General features: G+C 37.3%; 1 protein-coding gene across 3 annotated transcripts in view; it reads left to right on the top strand.

Moving 5' to 3' along the window:
• Window positions 1-21,262, top strand: part of ATP13A3 (ATPase 13A3) — a 42,122-nt gene that overhangs the window by 15,632 nt on the left and 5,228 nt on the right. For 2 of the 3 annotated variants that reach the window (XM_017810683.1, XM_017810682.1), the window contains exons 11-32: window positions 675-854; window positions 3,723-3,880; window positions 4,536-4,724; window positions 5,156-5,217; window positions 5,827-5,977; window positions 6,067-6,183; window positions 7,200-7,217; window positions 7,307-7,460; window positions 7,546-7,666; window positions 8,891-9,015; window positions 9,883-10,061; window positions 10,524-10,646; window positions 10,729-10,808; window positions 11,475-11,517; window positions 11,610-11,719; window positions 12,576-12,672; window positions 13,360-13,432; window positions 14,239-14,416; window positions 15,081-15,268; window positions 15,705-15,793; window positions 15,967-16,047; window positions 19,771-19,860. In XM_017810683.1, coding sequence (XP_017666172.1) covers window positions 675-854; window positions 3,723-3,880; window positions 4,536-4,724; window positions 5,156-5,217; window positions 5,827-5,977; window positions 6,067-6,183; window positions 7,200-7,217; window positions 7,307-7,460; window positions 7,546-7,666; window positions 8,891-9,015; window positions 9,883-10,061; window positions 10,524-10,646; window positions 10,729-10,808; window positions 11,475-11,517; window positions 11,610-11,719; window positions 12,576-12,672; window positions 13,360-13,432; window positions 14,239-14,416; window positions 15,081-15,268; window positions 15,705-15,793; window positions 15,967-16,047; window positions 19,771-19,860 — 2,606 coding nt within the window. The remainder of the gene's footprint in view (window positions 1-674; window positions 855-3,722; window positions 3,881-4,535; window positions 4,725-5,155; window positions 5,218-5,826; window positions 5,978-6,066; window positions 6,184-7,199; window positions 7,218-7,306; window positions 7,461-7,545; window positions 7,667-8,890; window positions 9,016-9,882; window positions 10,062-10,523; window positions 10,647-10,728; window positions 10,809-11,474; window positions 11,518-11,609; window positions 11,720-12,575; window positions 12,673-13,359; window positions 13,433-14,238; window positions 14,417-15,080; window positions 15,269-15,704; window positions 15,794-15,966; window positions 16,048-19,770; window positions 19,861-21,262) is intronic. The other variant, XM_017810684.1, reaches the window with a different exon arrangement.

Below are 21,262 nucleotides of genomic sequence, written 5' to 3'. Positions count from 1 at the left end.
TCCAAGAATGAAGGTAGTGAATAGAATGTTCTATTGTATTTAAAACCACAAATTGTTATCTCAAGTTGTGCCTGCATATGCTGAAACCAGGGACCTGATGTGTTTGAAGAACACATCAGTGAGTAGGATGGACTTTGTATTATTCCTAGGATAATCTGCCCAAACTGACAGCCTTTAGAGGACTGTAGTTCAGAGATTGTGTTTTATCATGTTCAATTTTTTTGAATATACTTGAGCCTCTTGCTGCTGCTAGCAACTGATAAAAATGGATTGCAGCCCTAGCTTGAGTGCACTTGGTCACCAAAGGAGCCGAGAGTAATTTTCTTCAGCTTCTAATTTTTCTGAGGAAAGATGGGGTGATGCTTTTCAGCAAGATAAGGAAACTTGTCCTGTTTCTTTCAATGAACTGTATTTTACACCTATGTAATTTGAAGTAAGAGGCACAAAAGCTGTATTGGTGAATAAGGAATAGAGTTAAATAAATAGCATTTGGGTAAGAAATCTGGTGAGCTGAGGCTAAGAGGTGAGAGACTACCTAATAAAATGCTGGAAGGAAGATTGCTCCCATAATCTGCCTCTGTGCTGGCGAAGTGAGATTATATTGTGTTACTTGTAGTTGTGAAGGATAAAATGTCCTTCTTTGATCTTGCTTAGAGACTCTTCTTCCATTTAAGGTGAAAGTGTTCCTGTCACAAAGATTAATCTGCCGAATCCTTCAGAATATCCGAAAGCAATGGGAGATGAACTCTACAGTCCTGAAGTGCACAAACGGCACACTCTGTTTTGTGGAACCAATGTCATTCAAACCCGGTTCTACACTGGAGAGTTGGTCAAGGCTCTGGTAGTGAGAACAGGTATTGATTGCTAAGTTTGTCACTTGTTAATGTACTACTCCCTTTTGTACGTGTATGTCAACTGGCTGATACTGCTAAGCTTGGATAAAGGAGTATGCCCCAACTAACTTGATAAATGTCTTAAAACAGTGATGGAACTAGATGGTCTGGAGAGTATCAGTGACAAGCAAGAAAGGGAATCAGTCTTCAGCATCAATTTAAAATGTATTTGAATGCATTTTCAGGCCCTTTAGATGTCTTCTGTGGTGTGTTGGTTGAACTACAGGGGTCTCTTGGAAAAGGTTTGACATACCATCAGATTGGGGGGGTAGTGGGGAACAGCTGATTTTAGTGGAGTCTTTGACAGTGCCAAATGTTCTTCTTTACCCACAGTTTTGTCAAAGCACATGGCATTTGCGTAGAAAAATTAGTTTCATCTCTCTGTCTACAGAAATGCTTATTCATACTAATATGTAAGGGATTTGGGGTTAAATAATACAGTTGTTTTATTAAAAACAATTGCACAGGCTAACATAGTTGTGGGATTCTGCTTTACAAAGATCATCTTAAGAAAATTAGTACAAAATAAATGAACGCAAGCTACAATCCAAGATACAATAGAATTGGATAGAAGAAAATGTTGACTAGACTGCTACTTAAAGCAAGTTTTCCACCAAATTACTTCATCCTAATTAACCTCTTCTTTCTCTGGTGTCTTCTCTTGACCTTCTGTTAGTCTATTTTAGCAGTAAATATTCTGATATTTTTTTTTTACACTGAAGTCATTGATATATTTCTAGGGGCTTTTTTTAGTCTTTTTTTTCAAATAAATATTTCTCTTCCCTTGAACACATCTGCCCTTTAATAATGTCCATCTCAACTTGTTTTGTTTCTTAAATAAGAAATTTCATGAGCGCAGCCTGAAGTGCACGTACAGCTGGGTGATCCCCAATAGCAACAGAAATGAACTGAGCTGCTGGAGGTGTATTCTTTCTGCTCTGCAGGAAGGATGACACTTTTTTTGAAGTTTGATACCATGGTCTGTAACCCTTACAGGGAGAATTGGAGCTGCTTCCAACACGCTGAGTCCTACTCCCCTGACATCTGAAGTCATATTTTTAGTCTGCTCTTTGCCTGTGACAGTGAGTTGGCTCCTGTTGTAAACAGGATGAATTGAGCTCTGTGGACTTTGTTCAGGTTTTACATATGGACAAGTATGCTTTTCCTGCCATGACTATATATAGAGAGAGGAGCAAAGTGATATAAAATCCTTTGTTCTTCTGTCTGGTTTGCAGGGACAGCTTTTAGGCAAGTAGGGAATTTCCCTCTCCACAGAGCTGGATAGATGTCACAGCACTTGTAGCTTCTTGTTCCTAAGATATTTGATAGTAAGAACAAAAGTAACCCTCGCATAGTGACATACAAGTAAAGATCCTTTTATCTGAGGGCTCAAATTGAAGATAATAGAAAATGTAGTCCTTAAAAGAATTCTGGGAGAGCAGAACTCCATCTGCTTGTGTGCAAAGGCATGTAGTCCTAACCTTGTCATAAACCAGGATATATGATGGATCTGCTGGGACTGTACTCACAGTACTCTTCAAGTTAAGCCTTTAACATGACATGTTTGATGTTACAGCTGAAATACACATAAAATACTGATGAGCTAAATGTATTCATTTTTTTCGTTCTGAAACTCAGTTCATGAATATGTTAGTATGTATGTCATTGTGGCTTAAATTGTAAATAATTTAAAATTGGTTATTTTGTTTTAGAGAACAGAATTGTTCACTGTACGTCCAATGTGTTCTCAAGGACACCACATTTTTCTTTTCTTTTACTGTTTTACCCTGATGTGTTAAAGCCTATGTGGCTATAGAACCTTCTGCAAAACCATTAAAAAAATCAAAAGTAGTTCTTATTTTTTTGTTGAGTACTATTAAATTACAAAGCATTTATGACTAAGTACATACAGACATGCAGAACTTCTCTGAACAGGCCCGTGGCTTGTGTTCTGCAGTAGCAAATTCAAAGCCTGGAGGCTTCATGCCTTGTTCCTCTTGCAATGAGCTCATCCACTTTAAGACTGATGCAGTAGATGCTTTGTTCTGGTAGAATCTTGTATGCCACATATCGGGGTGGAGGGCTCAGCCTTTGCTGTGGTGGCTTGCAGACTGAGTAGCTGTCACTAATGCCAGAAGACCTGACATTGATGTTGAGGTTGTAGTAATAGACTTTGAAGTCTAAGCAGATAGAAAGTGTTTCGGGCACACAAAATTGGGCCCTGGTGTTGGCTTCTTCACAGGTTGAGGCGAAGGTTCAGGGAAGATCTTGGAGTATCTCTTGGTTGTTTGACTGTAAGACCCTTAGAAGGGTAGTCACCTAGTTTAGGTGTCAAAATGTGATCAAGAGGTGGATTTCTCCAAAAGATGACTCTCTGCACTGCAGTTTGTTTCTGAATCTTTCGTTCTGGCTGTCAAGGAAATTACAGCGACTTTCCATTTACGTATGTGATGTTGGACTCCAAGAATAACTTCATTTTCTTTTTGCAAGAACTGGCTTAATTAGACAATAAATATACCAACTGTGAGGGACAAAATGCAGTACAACAAACTCTGCCATGCCAAACCTTGTGAGGATTTACTGCTGCTGCAGAAAAAGGGTTTGTTTGCATCAGCTCATGTCCTTGCCATAGGAGAAAAGCACTTAGTATGATGTGCACGTACATTTTTGAAGCACCTTAATTACAGTATTGCAAAACATCTGTTACTGGATATTGAGAAACAGTCATAATGAAATTAGTAGCTTAAGGGTTTTATTGAGGTTTTTAGTATATTTGAATAGCTTTGCTGTTGTTTATACTTTTAATAACTAACTGCTTTTTATTTCTAGGCTTTAGTACTGCTAAAGGACAGCTTGTTCGTTCCATACTTTATCCAAAGCCAACTGATTTCAAGCTCTACAGAGATGCCTATTTGTTTCTTCTGTCTCTGGTGGTGGTGGCAGGCATTGGATTTCTTTACACAGTTGTCAATAGCATCTTAAATGAGGTATGTTTTAATTTCTCGTCCAGAACTGCCTTGTTTTAGAAAAGGGTTGACTATGACTTTCAACACACTTCAGATGCTGAGAAACAATTTGATTAAGTGAAAATTTCTTTGCTTTATTTTGTATCAATAGAATGAGAAAAACAGGGTTACTGAGACCAAAATGCATCACAGAAGCAGAATTTGTATATATTACAGAGAAACTTGAGTTTACCTCAATTTCTGTTGACCCAACTACTAGATTTTTATCTTTGTTATACGTAAGATTGCCATCTGACTGATATCTAGTTGGAAGAAATAGGATACAGCACATCTAAAGCATGCTGCGAGCAAAAAAATCCTTATCAAGAAATTGGTAACTGATAACTGAACGTTTTTTGGTTTGTTGGGTTTTCGTTCCCCTCTCAAAGTTCGTCATTATTCAGTTACTGTTTTAAAGTAATATATTTTCAGGGGGAAAAGTGGAAATGTGAAGTTATGGGTTGTGGATAATTTAGGACCGGATTAGTGTGGCTGCTGATGGGGGGTGAAGATTGTGCGAAATGTCTGGGCAATCCAGAACACGCTGTACTGGGCTTTGCTCTTGGTAACACTTCGGTGGCATAGTGAATCTTTTAAGCAGTGAGATCTTGTTCATTAACTCTGAGCTTTGTTGCAGGTTCCAGCCCATACCATCATCATCGAGTCTCTTGACATTATCACTATCACGGTGCCTCCAGCACTCCCTGCTGCCATGACTGCTGGCATCGTTTATGCACAAAGAAGGCTGAAGAAAATTGGCATCTTCTGCATCAGCCCACAAAGGATAAATATTTGTGGCCAGCTGAATCTTGTGTGTTTTGATAAGGTTAGGTAAACTTTGGAACTTTGCCATGTCTTACAAATGGGAATTTGTATAGACAAAAAAGGAAAATTACTTTTCGTATAAGTTAGGTCATTTTTTATCTCTTAGCTTCCAGGTATTCAGTGTTTGCCCTCTAGTAACTCTCCTAATTTATTCTTCTCTAAAAAGTTGTTATAATAGAGATGCTTTCTGATCTCAAGACTCCCAACTCCCAGCTTACTACTGGCACCCCAGAAATGTGGGAGTTGAGGTTTATTAAAAGCTTTATTTAGTACACAAGCTTCTGAAAAATTGAAGTGTGAAGTCAGACTTGTTTCTTGTTTTCATTCATTTCAATGAAAAGCCAAGACAGCATACTTTGTTATTATTCCTTAATAAAAACATGAGTGTTTCTGAAGGCTTTTTCTTACCATGCCCCTTGGTCTGTTTTGCAGACTGGCACACTCACTGAGGATGGCTTGGATCTTTGGGGAATTCAACGGGTGGAAAATGCTCGGTAAGGGTGAGCTCAGAGCTGATAGCAAATGTGATACTCAGTTGTGCTGTAATGGCTTCAGCAGAATAGAATAGAATAGAATAGAAAATTAAGTGTGATCTGATATGTGCTTGTGTTTCTGTAATGAGCTGTAGGAATGCCACTGAAACTATGGCTTAGGTGTAATTCAAGTTGTAACTCCCTTAGGAAGCTGAGGAGGAATTTTCTTTGTTAAAGTCTGAGACCTCATTAGGTTCATACAGCAAAACTGTTGCAGTTCAACTGTTGCATGTTTCCTTAATCCTGTCCTTCTAAGTGATGACTTTTTGGTCTGCTAAAATGAATGAGCTTAGCTAATTGAGTTAACTACAAAGTGATAAGAGGCCTTTTTATGGGGTATCAAACTAGATAGTGAATGAGTATTTGAAGTGGAGTGTTTGAAGGAGGAAGAAGTTGTGATGGTTTCTGAAGATTCCAGCCCAGAGTCTTAATTTGTTTTCTGTGATGTGTGAAAACATGAGTGAAGAGACTTATGCAGTCAATTTTCTTCTGTTAATCTAAACAAACCTTTTGAATTGGCTCATAATAAATAATTATAGTGCTAAGTATATTATTACTTCATTGTTTCAGTTTCCTTTTGCCGGAAGAGAGGGCTTGCAGTGAGAGCTTGCAGAAGTCCGAGTTTGTTGCTTGCATGGCAACTTGTCATTCCCTTACAAAAATTGAAGGGGTACTTTCTGGGGATCCACTTGATTTGAAGATGTTTGAAGCAATAGGATGGGTAAGTGCCATTTTTTTTCCTGAAAATCACATTACGAGAAAGTAAAAGTTAATGAATGTATAAATTAGTTGATTTTTTTTTAAATACAGATTTTAGAAGAAGCAACTGAAGAGGAAACAGCCCTTCATAATCGAATCATGCCAACAGTGGTTCGACCTTCAAAACAACTTTCCCTGGAATCCAAACAAGCAACAGATCAAGAAATGGTATAAAAATTCAGAACAATTGGTTTGAGTTAAAGTTAAGCAAATACATTTTGCTGTATGTTGTGGTTCTGGCTGAGAAAATTGAAACGGGATCAGAACTGATAGAAGAAACATGTTTAAACTGTTGTTGAAGGTAGTGGTTCAGTATAGGCCAGTTTCAAGGTGAGCAAACTGAGTGTCAGCATTACTGGCTTACAAACTGGTTATAAAGTACAGTAATGCTTTTTGAGCTTATGCCTTTTAATATTAGTATTGTTACCAAATTCTTACTGTGCTAGTGAAGTGCCTTAGGTTTGCTCACCTTGCAGTTTCAGTTAAAACAATGGTTTGTTAATGTCACTGCATGGCATGGAATTCTTGCCACTGTTGTACCTTAGAGATCTGTTAAGTTCTGAGTTAAAAACAAGACGTACTTGACAGATTTAAAAGTTTGTTCTACCCGTATTTTTAGTGGTTTTTAATACTTCAGGAAGGGAAATTCAAGCATATGACTGATTGTATATCCAGATTACCACAGAGCAGGGTAGTGGGAGGGTATAACAAGTCAGTTCATCTGCGTGAGTTGTAACGTGTAGTGGATAAAAGTGTCTTTATTTTGTTCAGAACTCAGTGTACATGCACAGCAGTAATTACTATGCAATAGTTGACATGTGAATGTTCATGAAACTTATTAAATGAAATTTTGGAGATGTACTCAATAACTGTGGTCTCATTCTGAAACACTGTAGTACTTTAGTTATTTACATAGGCTAAACAGACACGGGTTGGACTGTGAGAGGTCTTGTAAATTCTAGTCAAGAAATCAAGGCCTAAAGTTCTACTATGTCTCACTTAAAGAGTACTAAACAGATGCAGTATATTTATATTCAGCTTTTATGATATCCATTGAAAATACAGTGGGACAATATCAAGAATGCTGTGCAGGTTCATTTACTGATTTATGTTGAAATAGTTTGTAGCTGAAGAAATCCTTTAAAATTAATATTTACAGTGAATGTGTTTTTTCTTTTTTTCAGGAATTGTTTGAGCTTTCGGTAAGTGTGCTTTTTCAATTAAGCACCTGCCTATTTTTGTTAGAATGTATGTGGATGTAACTCTTTTCCTTCCTTCCTGTGTGACACAGACTGGTTATGAGATTGGAATCGTGCGCCAATTCCCATTTTCCTCAGTTTTGCAGCGTATGTGTGTAATAGCAAGAGTTCTAGGGGAGAAGAGGATGGATGCTTACATGAAAGGTGCCCCAGAAGTGATTGCCAGCTTGTGTAAGCAGGAAACAGGTAAAGGAACAAACTATTTTTATTTTTTGTGTAGCTCAGCTGTAATATGAATATTTTAATAACTCTAAACTTGACCTTTTTAAAGTTCCTGTTGACTTTGAGCATGTCCTGGAAGAATACACTAAGCAAGGCTTCCGAGTTATTGCTCTTGCTCACAGAAAATTGGAGTCTAAGCTTACATGGCACAAAGTCCAGACTATTAATAGGTAAGAATGACTTCACTTTTTTAATAAGTAACAGGCTTTAAAAGCTGCATGCTTTGGATTAATAGGTAATGTGTATTTTTGTTTAAATCAACTACTCTTCTTTAGCTTTCTTGTATCTTGACATATATAGTTCTGCGCAGCCTTTAATTGTGCCCTGGACAATAAACAGAAATTTAGGATAAAGAAGTGTTTTCTGCAGGGAAGTGAATTCAGAGCCACATCTTTAAAGCTGGAAACAAACTGTAATGTTTTTTTTTATGGTGTTTTATTTACACTATCGTGGCAGAAAATCTCGTCTGATTTCTTTGTTTCTTGCACAGACTTATATCATCTGTGTCTATTAAAGATAAGGACATGTAGTGGAAATCCTCCTGTACATGTTTGATGCAGTTTCTTCGTCTCCTAAAGTCAACATGTCTATTTTGTCATTGCAGGACTTGTCAGAAAGGTTTGGAAGGTAGAAAGGTTTCTTCCTTCAAAGAGTAGTATTTCCTGTTGATTGTTTTTCAGCTAGTCTTAGTTTTGTGGACAGTGCTATCTTTCCCACAGTGTTTGAAAGTGTAGCATAGCTATGAAAATGCCAGCTTTGACTGTTCTTTTGTATCAGCTTTGTGTACAAAGATGAAGAGTTTGCAAAGCACACACACGCAAAGCAGAGAAAGGTGTTTTCCAATTTCAAGTGTGAAAATCTACAGTAGCAGTAAAATACACAAGACCTGTAAATACACTGACTTTTTCATGTAAACCAAGGTTAATTAGTTTCTTTACTTAATTAGCTAGTGTCTATTACTCTTACTAGCTTTGATAACATAATTTGGTAGCTTTTATGTTAAGGCTCAGCTAATTCAGAAAATAGAGATGTGAACTCTAAACATATCTTAAAATTTGGCTGTCAGCGCAGTTAGCTTCAGAGGATGTTTTCTAGCAATAGCCTTTTCGAGACTGTAATTTCCTTTAAAAAGAGTTCATGTGGAAGAAACTAAAAATTGTGCTTGAGATGAAACAACATTTTCTCATACTGGTTTTCAGCTAAAACAAGGGGAATAAGTATAAATGATTGTGACGATACATCTCAGGTCACTTTTTATAAAGCAAATTATTCACTTCATGGTTAAAAATACACATTTTCCTTTTCTTTCCCGTTTTCAGAAAATCAGGCTTTTAAAGCTACATCTAATAATTGTAACTCTTCTAATGTTTTCTTCCTTGTCTCCTTTTCATCAGAGATGCTATTGAAAGCAACATGGATTTTATGGGGTTAATTATAATGCAAAACAAGTTAAAGCAAGAAACCCCTGCTGTACTTGAAGATTTGCATAAAGCCAACATTCGCACTGTCATGGTTACAGGTTAGCATGTAAACATTCATACTCAGAAGATAAAAACCCATCCCTTTTTGATCTTCTTTTAATTATAGTGTATGAGGTCAAATAGTGTCAGTAGGCTGGGATTACACTGTGTTTGTAGCAAGGGGGAAGTTTAGAAACTTGTTGAAGTTGCTTTGGTAAGTCAGAGATCAGAAACCAGAAGAGGCTTTAGTTCTGCTTCGTAGCTTCCTCTCCCTAGCTCCATACACAAGCTGCTTTATACTGAATTGAAGGGTGAAAACCTTTAGAGGTCTTTCAAATCAGACTAAGGGAAAGTCCTAGTCTAATTTTATGACTGATCCTCCTTTGAGCAGGAGGTTGAACTAGATGTTCTGACAGTCCTTACCATTTTGATGGTGATGAAGTCACTTTGTATTGAATTTTTTGGGGGAGAAAGAGTTATGTCCCCGTAGGTGTGCAAAGCATCTGTGCTCAGTGTTCCACACAATACATGTGTTTGTTTTTTAAATCACAAGTATTGCAGCTTTGGAATGTTGTGCTAGGCTAGCAATACAACTCCGTGTTTGCATGTTCTGTGACTGTTTGAAAAGCAGTATTTTAAATGGCCACATGTTTTCTGCCTGATTTTCCCCATATACTAAGATTTGATTAGTAAGAGATCTTTATGGCTCAAAGCAGCACACGAAGTTTATAGAGGAGGGGTTTACTGAGCTAGGCTTTGAATGTTGTCTGTAGGCTTGGTTTGTCCTCAGGTTGCCCCCTGGTACATTAGGCAGTCCTGCTCCTAGTTCTAAACTGTCTTTGTTAGCTTTTCTCTTACGTGGAATATCACTGTATGATATTGATTCTTTTCTAACTGAAACCCTCTTAAATGCAATTGTTTAACAGGGGATAACATGTTAACTGCTATCTCTGTGGCCAGAGACTGTGGAATGATTCTACCTCAGGATAAGGTCATTATTGCTGAAGCACTACCTCCAAAGGATGGGCAGGCTGCCAGGATCAACTGGCATTATGCAGATACCCTCGCAAAATGCACTAGTTCATCACCAGCCATAAACTCAGAGGTAACATGACCCTTATTATGCCCTTAGAGTCTAAGCAGTTAGTTTTACTGTTGAGTTGCTTTTTATGTTATTCCGTTAAATAGTAAATCTGCTGTTAAGGTCAAATCAGAATAGATGTAGAAGTTAACTTTCAGATCTTCAAATACCAAAGAGAAGTAAAGCAGCAGAGGGAGTAGTTTTTCAACTGTGATATTTTGGACATTTTAGTTGTGCAGAAGACAGGTTTTTTTTCCCAACATTTCAATCTGTTAAGACTGCTCTAGCTGCTTATAGGTGAAACATTAAACCACATTTTCTTATTGCTAAGTAAATGTTTTCATTGTATGACATTTTCTTTCAAGTAACGTTCATAGAAACCTCCTCTTGTGTGGGATCTCTAGGAATACTCCTGAGTTGTAGTTTGAAATGACAAGGTATCTGTGTAAATACATTACAGCTGGAGTATTAAACTACTTTTGATAGGATATTCCAGTTAAATTGGTCCATGAAAGCCTTGAGGATCTCCAGATGACAAAATACCATTTTGCAATGAATGGGAAGTCATTTGCAGTGATTTTGGAGCATTTTCAGGACCTGGTACCCAAGGTGAGCATTTTACTTGAGTGAGGGCACTTTTGATGGTGAGCAGACTTTGCCCTGTGAGATTAAGAAATCTTCTGTCTTCCAGCTTGTGTTACACGGCACTGTGTTTGCCCGCATGGCGCCTGATCAGAAAACTCAGTTGGTGGAAGCTTTACAAAATGTAGAGTAAGTATTTGCTTAAGCATAGAACGTGGGAGGGTTGACAGTGTTTGGTGTGATAGGATTCAAAAGTTGTGCATGCTGCTAGCTGTTCTGCCAGAAGAAAAAGGTTGGGCTAATAGAACTAACAGAACTTCCTTGTGTTGGTAAATCAGCCTGTTAGCTGAGCAGGAATGAGAGTAGTACCATCTGCTGGCTAGTTGGGAAAGTTTCACACTGTTCATTAAGTTTTAAATGAGGAATACGTGCATAAACTGACTAACATTTTGTAAATGCAATTGCTTGGTTTAATAAACAAACCCATCAAATGTCTCCTGTGTATTACAGAAGTATTATCGGGATGACTTCCGTTCACATTGGTCAGTATGTGACTGTGTTGGTGTTGGGCCTTGCAGTTCTGAAGTGCCTTTGCCTAGAGCAAAGATGCTTTAGACCACCTCGGGATGATAGAGGGCTAATTAAGCCATTATTGGTTTGACTGGCTTGCCATAGTCATGTTACTTTTCTGTCTACTTCCTTATATTTATAATGGCAACAGTAGTTGTTTTCAGCATTAATGATCGCCCATTGTTATGCAAACCTTGAATAACTCACAATAATATAGGAGTATTTAATGAAATAAGCTAAAGGTACCATGGTTAGGAAATGCTGATGTCTGTTTGGTTTTTACAGTTACTATGTGGGCATGTGTGGAGATGGAGCAAATGACTGTGGCGTAAGTATATTTTCATTTTCCATACAATTCAGTTAAACTGTACAGCTGAAAGCAAGTTTTATAATGGTCTCTATTTCAATGTTAACTGGCAGGCGCTGAAGAGGGCACATGGTGGTATATCTCTGTCTGAACTTGAGGCTTCTGTGGCATCACCATTCACTTCCAGGACACCCAGTATTTCCTGCGTGCCAAAGCTGATCAGGTAATGCCTCTTACTGTGAACTTAAATGTGTCTGTGTAACTCATTTTGCGTGCCCTAGATTAGTATATGTTTGATGCTGTAGGAGGCCAGTTTGAATTAAAGAACAAGCCACACATTTTTAGTGGTTCTGTTTCTTTACTGAAAGTACTCTGAGCAAAGGTTTGCCATAGTGTGATTTAATATTTTGTTATAAACTACTTTGTCCATGTAAAGTTAATATTTCAGAGCATGAGTGAGCTTCTACACATTAGTCTTTAATTTTATGTCTTAGTGACCACACTAGTTTCCATAAAGGCTGTGTGTAATTGCAGCAGTAAAATTCTTCAGATAATTGCTCAGCACTATACAAAGTAGAATACTAATTTTCTAAATAGAGTTTGACCAATTTTTGACTTTAGAATTGGAAGTTAGGTAATGATTTCAGATAAAGGTCAGCCAAAGAAAAACCTAGAAGGCTGTGTGGAACTAATGAAGTAATGCATTATCAGAAACATTTCTGAAATCAGCAACTCTGTGGCTGACTGCATGTTCATTCAGTCCATGTAGTAAACTAATGCTTCATAAATGCTTTTGCAAACAAACCTTTTTAAAACCTTAATTTTAAAACCTCTGTTGGAAAACCACATGAAGTCCAAAGAAGACTGAGGTAAGGTGGTGGCTCAGTTCAGAAGACGTGCTCACAACTTTGATGTTGATGGGAGTGTACTTACTGTTCTGACTCCAATTTCTCTGTATTTCTGCAACCTAATGTCCCTCAAAGGGTTTCCTGGTGTGTTTAATTGCAGCTAACATTTTGCTGGACTCAACTGCTTGCACAGAAAGCTTTGTAGTTACATGATTGCATCTGTTTTGACAGGGAAGGCCGTGCTGCTTTAATAACTTCCTTCTGTGTGTTTAAATTCATGGCATTATACAGCATTATCCAGTACATCAGTGTTACTCTGCTATATTCTGTAAGTATTCTCTAAGTGCTTAAGCAGTGTCAGCATAATTCAGAGATTTGATATTGATAGATACTTCATACAAATTGTTGCAGGTCTCTTTGAGTACAACACATGCATTCTAAAACTATATTTGGACTAAAAGTATTGTTAGTATTTTGAGGTTTTTTGTGTTAACTGTACAAAGTATATTGTAGTATATATTTAGGAAAGAAATTGCAAGTATTGAATTAGGAAGGGAGAAAAGAGAAATGGAGTATTTCCTGTTAATATGATTGGATTCAGAATATAGCATGTAGTAGAAATCCTGAATTTTAATTGTATTCTGGGTAAATTAAAGGTACAGGGTACTAAGGGACCTTTGAGGTGGAAATTTTGACAGCTACATGACTACATAGTAATGTTATGATGTTTAGAGAACTGCAAGCCTAAGTTATCGTTTCTTTGTAAGATTCACTAATATGATTACAAACAAATTGCAATTACAAATAACTTGTGCATCTTGGAAAGGAAATTGGTTCATACCTTGATAGTTCAGGAATTGTTCTGTGAATTTCCTGCAGGTAAAGGAAGCCAGTTTGACAGGAGACTGTCTTGTTTATAGAGTGAAATTTAAAGAATTAAGGCTGTAAGAGTGTCACTGTAAATTTTTCTGGGTGTGAAGCAGTTACCAATATTTCACTTGTGATTTCTCTCTAGATCCTGAGCAATTTGGGAGACTTCCAGTTTCTCTTCATTGATTTAGCAATCATTTTGGTGGTTGTCTTCACTAGTAAGTATTGTGCTGAATTACCATTGCTGGCTTCTGTGAACCAGTTTTTGCTTGGTCAGATTTTTTTCAATATCTAATTACATGTTTGAGTGAGCACTGTGAAGATGTTATGACTACTACAGTATATGCATTAAAAAAACCCAAACCACCACTGTATACTGAGCTAGATTAATCTGAAATTTGTGAAATGTCCTCATACAAGAAGTAGGTTGTGGGCATGACCTTAGAGAAGTAATTCTTCACAGTACAGGAAGTCATTAATCTTTACTGATATGATGAAGCTGTTTTTGGAATCAAGCCAGGAGATGTTCCAATATCATCTTTCTCAAAAGTTTAGATTTCTTGCATTTTTAGTTGAACTTCTGTCCACAAAATGTTAAAGTATTACCTAGTGAAGCATTTGATTCCATGTATGAGCCTTGCACTCAGTTCACTGGCTAACAGTAGAATTCCATTTTCAAGTTTAATAGAAATCTATTCTTTGAAGCAATGGCAGTCCAAAAGTGAGAAGATGAGTTGTAAGTCCTTGTGCCAGACAAAGGGAATTTGGCCAGACACTACTAATTCCTTAAGTCTCATGGCTGCTATTGTCCCCTGCTATGTTGTGCTGCTGGGGAACCAGCCTGTAGAAGGCACTGTGGCATTATTCTAGGGCTGCATAATCTTTTCAAGGTGGTTTTGCGTTTGCAGTTCTGGACTAATTTTTGAAGTGATGTCATGAGCAAGCCATTCTAATTCCACAGAATGTGAACAGGGTAACTCTTGAAAACCATAATGATGTCATTTGTTTTTCATTCTCTTTACAGTGAGTCTGAACCCTGCTTGGACAGAACTTGTTGCCCGAAGGCCTCCATCAGGTCTTATCTCAGGTCCACTTCTGTGTTCCGTTTTGTCTCAGATCATCATCTGCCTTGCTTTCCAAACCATTGGGTTCTTTTGGGTCAAACAGCAGTCCTGGTATGAACCTTGGACAGAGGACTCTGAGTAAGTGTTTCAGTGGCTCTGAAGGATACAGTAGTGATTGGAAAGCTATAAGCAATAGTTGCTCTCCCTCACCCCACTTTGGGGACTTTGTAAATAAAGCTGCTCTGTGGCAGCTTGTTAATCTGCTGATTTTTTTGTGAAAAGCATACTGATAACATGGGAGTTGCCCGGTGGCTGAAAAGCAAAATTATGTCAGAGCCATACAGCAAGGTCTAAAGACTCCTCAACTTTGAGACTGTTGAGACAGAAATTTGAAATTAATGGTTCAGATCTATTTTAATTCTTTTATATTATAAAGCTTTGTTTTCCTGTTAGAGTTACCATAAATCAAGTTTATGTTTTTGAAAATGAAGAGGTATTTTAATGTTTTTTTAAGATAGCAATGTTTTCTTACCCATCTTTAAAGACTATCTATGGTAATAGTTCTAAACAGTTAATGTAGTAAATGTACAAGCTGACAGCATGAAAGAATTCGAAGCTCTGAATTTACAAAAATTGCTGCCTCCCTGCCACAGTTTTGAGTCTCACTACCTGTAATATGTTCTCAGGGATAAGCTTTTTTTTGCCACTGTTGCAATTTGTTCTGTCATATTTACCTTTGTAAGTAAGTAGGCCTTTTTGCATCTTTTCCATAACTCAGTATTTAACTTTTTTTATATTGTAGTGCATGTAATGTACTGGACATCATGAACAACAGCTCTGCACGCCATGGGAATGAGACTCTTCATGATGAACATTACATTAAAAATTACGAAAACACAACTTTGTTTTTTATATCCAGCTTTCAGTACCTCATAGTGGCAATTGTCTTTTCTAAAGGAAAGCCCTTCAGACAACCATGCTACAAAAATTGTAAGTCCTTTCTTAGTATATACAGTTCCAAATAAAACTCAAGTGACTGTGCTCTTGTTTACAATTCTGTTTTGACACTTCATTAGCAGTAGTGTTGCTAAGAGAATATAATGCAGTTATCCTCTGATAATCAGAGCTAGAAATAGGGAAATATTAAACTGTAGGGAGGAATTTGTGTTAATACTTGCTTTCTTTGTAGTAATACATGTGTATATACGTTTCAACTCCACAAGTGAGCCAGTGAGAGAGTGAGGCCTTCTGTCTCTTTATGGCTATCGAAATGACTAGTATATTGCCAAAATTTGCCTGGAAGGGGTTTAGAGGGAGAAAAGAGGTTATTTCCAGGAAGTACTGAACCCATGATACATGGAAAAACTGCCTAAAACTCTGATTATGGGATGGTCCAATTAAAATATTTTTTTTTCTTCTTTTACAGTTCTGTTTGTTATATCTGTGATAGTTCTTTATGTCTTCATATTTTTCATCATGTTGCATCCTGTAGACTCTATTGACGCATTTCTTGAGGTAAGAGTCTGCTTCCTAGGATAACTGGCTGCTTTTGGGACAAGCGTGACTCCTTTAGAGCTGTAACTTCACGTCACTGGGTGGGGAAGGGCGAATTTATAACTCTGAGCCTGTTGTGAATGAGTGTTTACTTGGCATGTGATTTACTAACCTCTGGCAACTTCTTTTCTCAGCTCGTGTGTGTGCCAAATGAGTGGCGCCTAAAAATTCTCAGCATCGTTATCATCAATGCAATTGTATCTGTGCTGGTGGAGGTAAGAAATTCAAATGGAGGAAATGCTTCTCTGCTAAGTGTGCATGTATATCTTCTGTTTAGAAGATCTCTCTTCACAGTATGCCAGTGTAAGTGGCTGCTGTGTGTATATATCTAAAAATGGCCTCGTAGGCTAGATTTAAGGTGTCAAGGTTTTCTTGTGTTAAAAGCATAATTTTAAAACCTTTTTTTGTTAATTAGAAAAAAGGGGGAGAGGAGTTGAAATACTTAAGAGTTCAGCTATTTCATAGAAAAATATTAATTTCATAGAAAATTATTTATTTCATTTATTTGCTGTGTTACTTCAGAATAATAACATACTAAAGGATTATATAAAATCCTTAGGGCAACCCACCTTCATTCATTTAGATCATACACATAGCTTATTATTCAGAATAATGCATATCTGTGTAACTTGTTCATCTGATATGATCAAAATTCAGAAGTAGAGATATTCATGCAGATCTCCTTTTTCCATCCCCAAGCTTGTCCAAAGCCAGTCACTCTGGATGTTGACCTCTTCTGCTGTAATTCAGTAGTGTGCAGAAACATGCCCTACCCTTCATCCAGGACCCCATTGTTGTTTCCAAGAATCAAAGTTTGACAGATAAATATTCCAAGAGAAGTCTGGATTCCCAGTCAGTCATTTATTCCTGTGTTTAGTTCTTCTCCCTGTTACACTGATGTGTCATTTCCAACCTGAATACATTTGGGTTTTGGTTGCAATCATTAGTCACTTTCTTCCCTGCAAGATGACAAAGGCTTCCAACAATATCTAGTGCTTGCACACTACAATTACCTGTTTTTACTGTATAATATTTTCTGCAGTTTCTAGTCAGTGCTTCCATTACTGTATGAGGGATTGCTGTCAAGGTAACCAGCATAATGTTTGCTTGGATCATATAATTTTGGCCTTTGAAGAGTACTACAGCATTAATATTCTTTCCAGTTGACACTTTTTTTCCCCTTTTATTTGTTAAGTTAAATCAAACAAAGGTTTTTTTGGATAATTGAATCAAAATTATCATAGCTTTGTGTTTAAAATGTTGTTCCAAATAGGATTTGCAATATATGCTATTATGTTGCTGCCTATTGGAACATATTTCTCAGTGTTTTCATGTGACAGGTGACACCTTTTCTTTTCCAAAACATGGCAGTAGTTATTAATTTTCTTGGCCTTTTTCTTGTTAACAAGTTTATCCACTCCTACAGCCCCTGTCCCTTTCTTACATTGTCCTATAGCTACTCTAACCCTGCTTGTGATGTTTTCCTTTATGCCTTTTCATTCTTTCATATTTCTTTATTAGTAAACTCTCAGTAGTTTTCTTTTTTTTTTGTCCTCCTTCTTATTTGTGAAAAGTTAAATTTTATGTATATTGCTGTCTTTGCCACTGAAACAGAAGTTATTCTGAAGCTGCAGAAGCATGGCTTTTTTTATCTTCTAGTACATTTAGAACAAGCCTCCTAGATAGAAATATCTTTTCCTATATAATTTCAGTTTTCAGTGCAGTGATGAATATTACTGAGAGAAGTAAAATTACCTTCTGCTGAAAAATTCTTTTGTTCTGTAGATGATCTTTCTAACTTTTATAGAACCTGGTGTTGTTTCTGTTCTGGAAGTGTAAGGGCTCCAGTAGAAAGTCTGTACAGTGTGTCAATCCATGTATCAGCACGTGCCTCTTGAGGACAAATCGTTCTCCTCCTCTGGTTTAAATAAATGTTCTTAAGGTTCCACTCCTCAGCCTTGTTGGTTGCCACATCAATCTGTAAACTTGTGAATTTCTACTAAGCATCACGTAACCAATGTAATTATTGCAGAGTGTTTGCTTTCACCCAGTATTTGAAACCACATCCCACTCTTTTTCCTATGCAGGTCTGCGTTAGCATCTTTCAATTTTAATCACTTAACTCATAACCAAACTCCTGGGGTGATTTGTCACATTCCTTTTTTAAACAGACTGCCTATTTATCTTGTTGCTGGTTCTTCAGTAATAAAATAGAAGTACCTAGAGTTTTCTTGACATGAAGCATTTGAGCTGTTACACTTTGTCTTAAAATCAGTTTCTTCCCCTTTCACTGTGAGTTGAATGCTTTGTTCAGGGAGATGAGTTGTCTTATTGTACAGCACGTGTCCAACAGAAGTGTTGTCTCGTGATTCTCAAATCCCAAACCTTGTTTTACGATACACACTTCACCTTCTATAACTTCAGTCCACCTCTTTGAACTGCATTTGCTCAACTCCAGCAGTATAGCTCAGGTTCCCTGGAGCTTTTTCATGTGCCAGCTCACTGGGTCCTGTGTGTTGTGTAGAAATCGCAGGCAGTTTCATTTTTTCACTTCCAGTATAGCTCATTGCCTTTCCTTGTGTGCCTGGCTGGATTTTCTGCTCCCTACACTTTTCACTACAGACTTACCTGGGTACCACAGGTCATATTCTGAGTATCTGGGAGAGGACTCTGGTGACATCTCCTTCCATCTCTTAACAAGGTACTCTGTGTATATATATCACCTAGAGTTTGTTCTGCTGAGACTAATCTCTTAGTAATTGCCTCTTTAAGTGTCTCATAATTATGAGATACATGAGGGATTGTATCTGTCCTCTTTGGTCACACTTGCCAGTTTCACACTTTTGTGTCACACTACAGTCATATCTAGTTTCTTCATTGCTTCTACAACAGGAATAATTTCTAATTGTGGTTGTCCCAAACGTGTTTTCTGAAATGCTCTGTAAAGCTTTGCTCCTTCCATGTGGGTACCAGACTAGGTTCACAAAGTATGCAGATTTTTTCTACCAGATGACAGAAAATATTGCACAACAAAGGCAGATCCTAGCAGCTGTTCCTCCTTACCCCTGATGCCTGGTGTAGACATACTTTAACCAGACTGGCTTCAAAAATGAGCATCTAACAAGCTGAAGATTTGTTGGCAAATACTTTATAAAAGCACTGTCAAATTCCGGTATATTACAAAATCATAAGCACTACAAAATCTGTTATAAAAGTCTGGGTAATCAGCTCCCCATTTTCATTGGCAGAGGTTAGTCAGATGTTAGAAATGGAATCTGTCCAGGATCAGAGTTGTAGGCTCAAGGCTATGGAAAGTACAGGTTCACACCTGTGTTGTCAGATTTGCTCGAAGCTCTTGAGTCCGCCCATGCAGCTGGATGAGAATAACCAAATGTACTGAACATACTGTTCAAGTTCTGCCCTCTTAAAATCTGGAATGACGCCTACTGAATTCCTTCTTTCCCGCTGGTGTCTCAGCTTTGCCATCCCACTGGAGCTTTCCTGGGAATGTGACTGCTTTTAAAACAGACTACGAACAAAGCATAGCTCCAGCATGAAGTACACAGTAATGTTAAAGATGGTTTATGGGGAAACTGCTTTGAACACTCATGTCTGTGATGTTTCACAGGTTTTTTAGAGTATTGAAACACATTAAGAGTGTGTATTTGTGGTTTTTACCATGTTTTTTACCAAAAGTTTTGATCATTGTTGCTATTGATTTAAAGTACATGTTCATATTCTTAAATCTCACGCGAGCACTTTAAGAATGAAAATGTTTATCACGTAAGTACCAACAAGTAGTGCAGACTCTCCATTTTACTTGGCACTGAATTAGTTATGCCTAACACACTATTTCAGGTTTTATTTGTAATGTGCACGCTAACAACAAATGATCATTAGTTTCTTTAATTCTTCCCGCTCGCTGTAATGTCTCACAGAATGTCCTCCTTGATATGATCCTTTGGAAGGTTGTGTTCAATCGAGACAAACAAGGAGAATATCGCCTCACCATACCCCAGCCGCCCCAGGTTGGAGACGAGTATTTTGCTGTCATCATTTGAGTGCATGTGGATTAATTTGGTTTTGTCTCTTAATGATCTATAAGTGTCTGTTGCCTTATCTTAAGATTAAGTCTGCTTAAATTAGATTTCTGTTACTAGAGTATTAAAAGTAAAGGCTTCTGGGTTTTTATTTTTCTCCTTAATGACACTTACAGTTTAGTCTGTGTACAAGAACTGTGAAGCAAACCTAGAGGGTTGCTTTTAAGACTTTTCTCACTTTATCTTCAGTTTGCCCATTATCAGATTTTATTTGCATTGTCACAAATTAGTGTGCTAGGACTGGGAACATCTTGATTTGTTTGAAGCAATTAAATTGAATTAAAATTAATTTGATTTAGAGCTTTAGATCATTGTCTGAGAGCAGTAACTGCTAGCATATACAAATGAAACAAAACAAGATGGGAAATGAAAGTACGTTATTACTACTTCAGGTGGTTTAGGAGACTGAAAGATTTTTCAGGTGACCATGAATTTTGCTGTGGTCTGCCTCTCTGCTGTTAGTTCATGAAGGAAATCTATGTGAATCCCATAAAAACTAGCTTTACTTTAAGCCTGTTGGCTTATTACTTTTGTCTGATTGTACATTTGTGCTTGCTAGAATTACAATGGTTTATTTCTCAGCACTAAATTTTATTTAATGTATTCAGATTTACATTTGTCCTTTTGAGGCTGTTGAAGAACAAATTGCTTTATGTTCACTGAAGAATGGAAACTGCTCTTAAGGCTCATGTTCACAAATTGATAGAAATTTAGCATGATGAAAACTATAGAATATTCCTCCATTAAAATGTCAGCCCTGCAGTCTGTAGGTGCTCTCTGAGACATGAGAGGGGTTCACTCTCAGGAATGAGGAATGGTGTTTCTCTTCCCCAGCTGACTGAGTTACACACATTTAAGACTGGGTGAGGAAAAATAGGAAGGAAGACTTAAGTTCAGTAATTTGTGTAATTTAATACCTGCAGTGCTGGAGTTTCAGAGTATCAGCAAGTTAAATTCTGCTACTTTTGGCTGGCTGGCTGCTTTCTGTTTAAAAATTCATTGCTGAAGAAGTGTCTTGAGACTCTGGGAATTTGCTTTTTCTAGACCAGACTTCTATTCTTCAGTAGTAAAATCATTTAATGTTCCCTGTTCTATCTGTGATTATTGAAACTGTTATAAAGTATGCATAAAAGCTGTTGGTGGTCTTAGATGTTATGATAATGCAGAATACTTGTTTTTTCTTAATGTTTTTTAAATGTCATGGCTACCATACTGTAGAAGAGATGACACAAAAGAAGAGTTTCTGTACTACAGGTCCAATGTGACAATGAAATAGTAAATTAGAGACTGAAATAAATGTTTTTCTTTTAGTGATTTACTGTATTGTTAG

The sequence above is a fragment of the Lepidothrix coronata genome, unplaced genomic scaffold (assembly GCF_001604755.1).
Source record: "Lepidothrix coronata isolate B3197 unplaced genomic scaffold, Lepidothrix_coronata-1.0 Scaffold29, whole genome shotgun sequence".
NCBI lineage: Eukaryota > Metazoa > Chordata > Aves > Passeriformes > Pipridae > Lepidothrix > Lepidothrix coronata.
The sequence above is the reverse complement of the archived record's forward strand: the minus strand, read 5'-3'. Positions and strand labels throughout refer to the sequence as shown.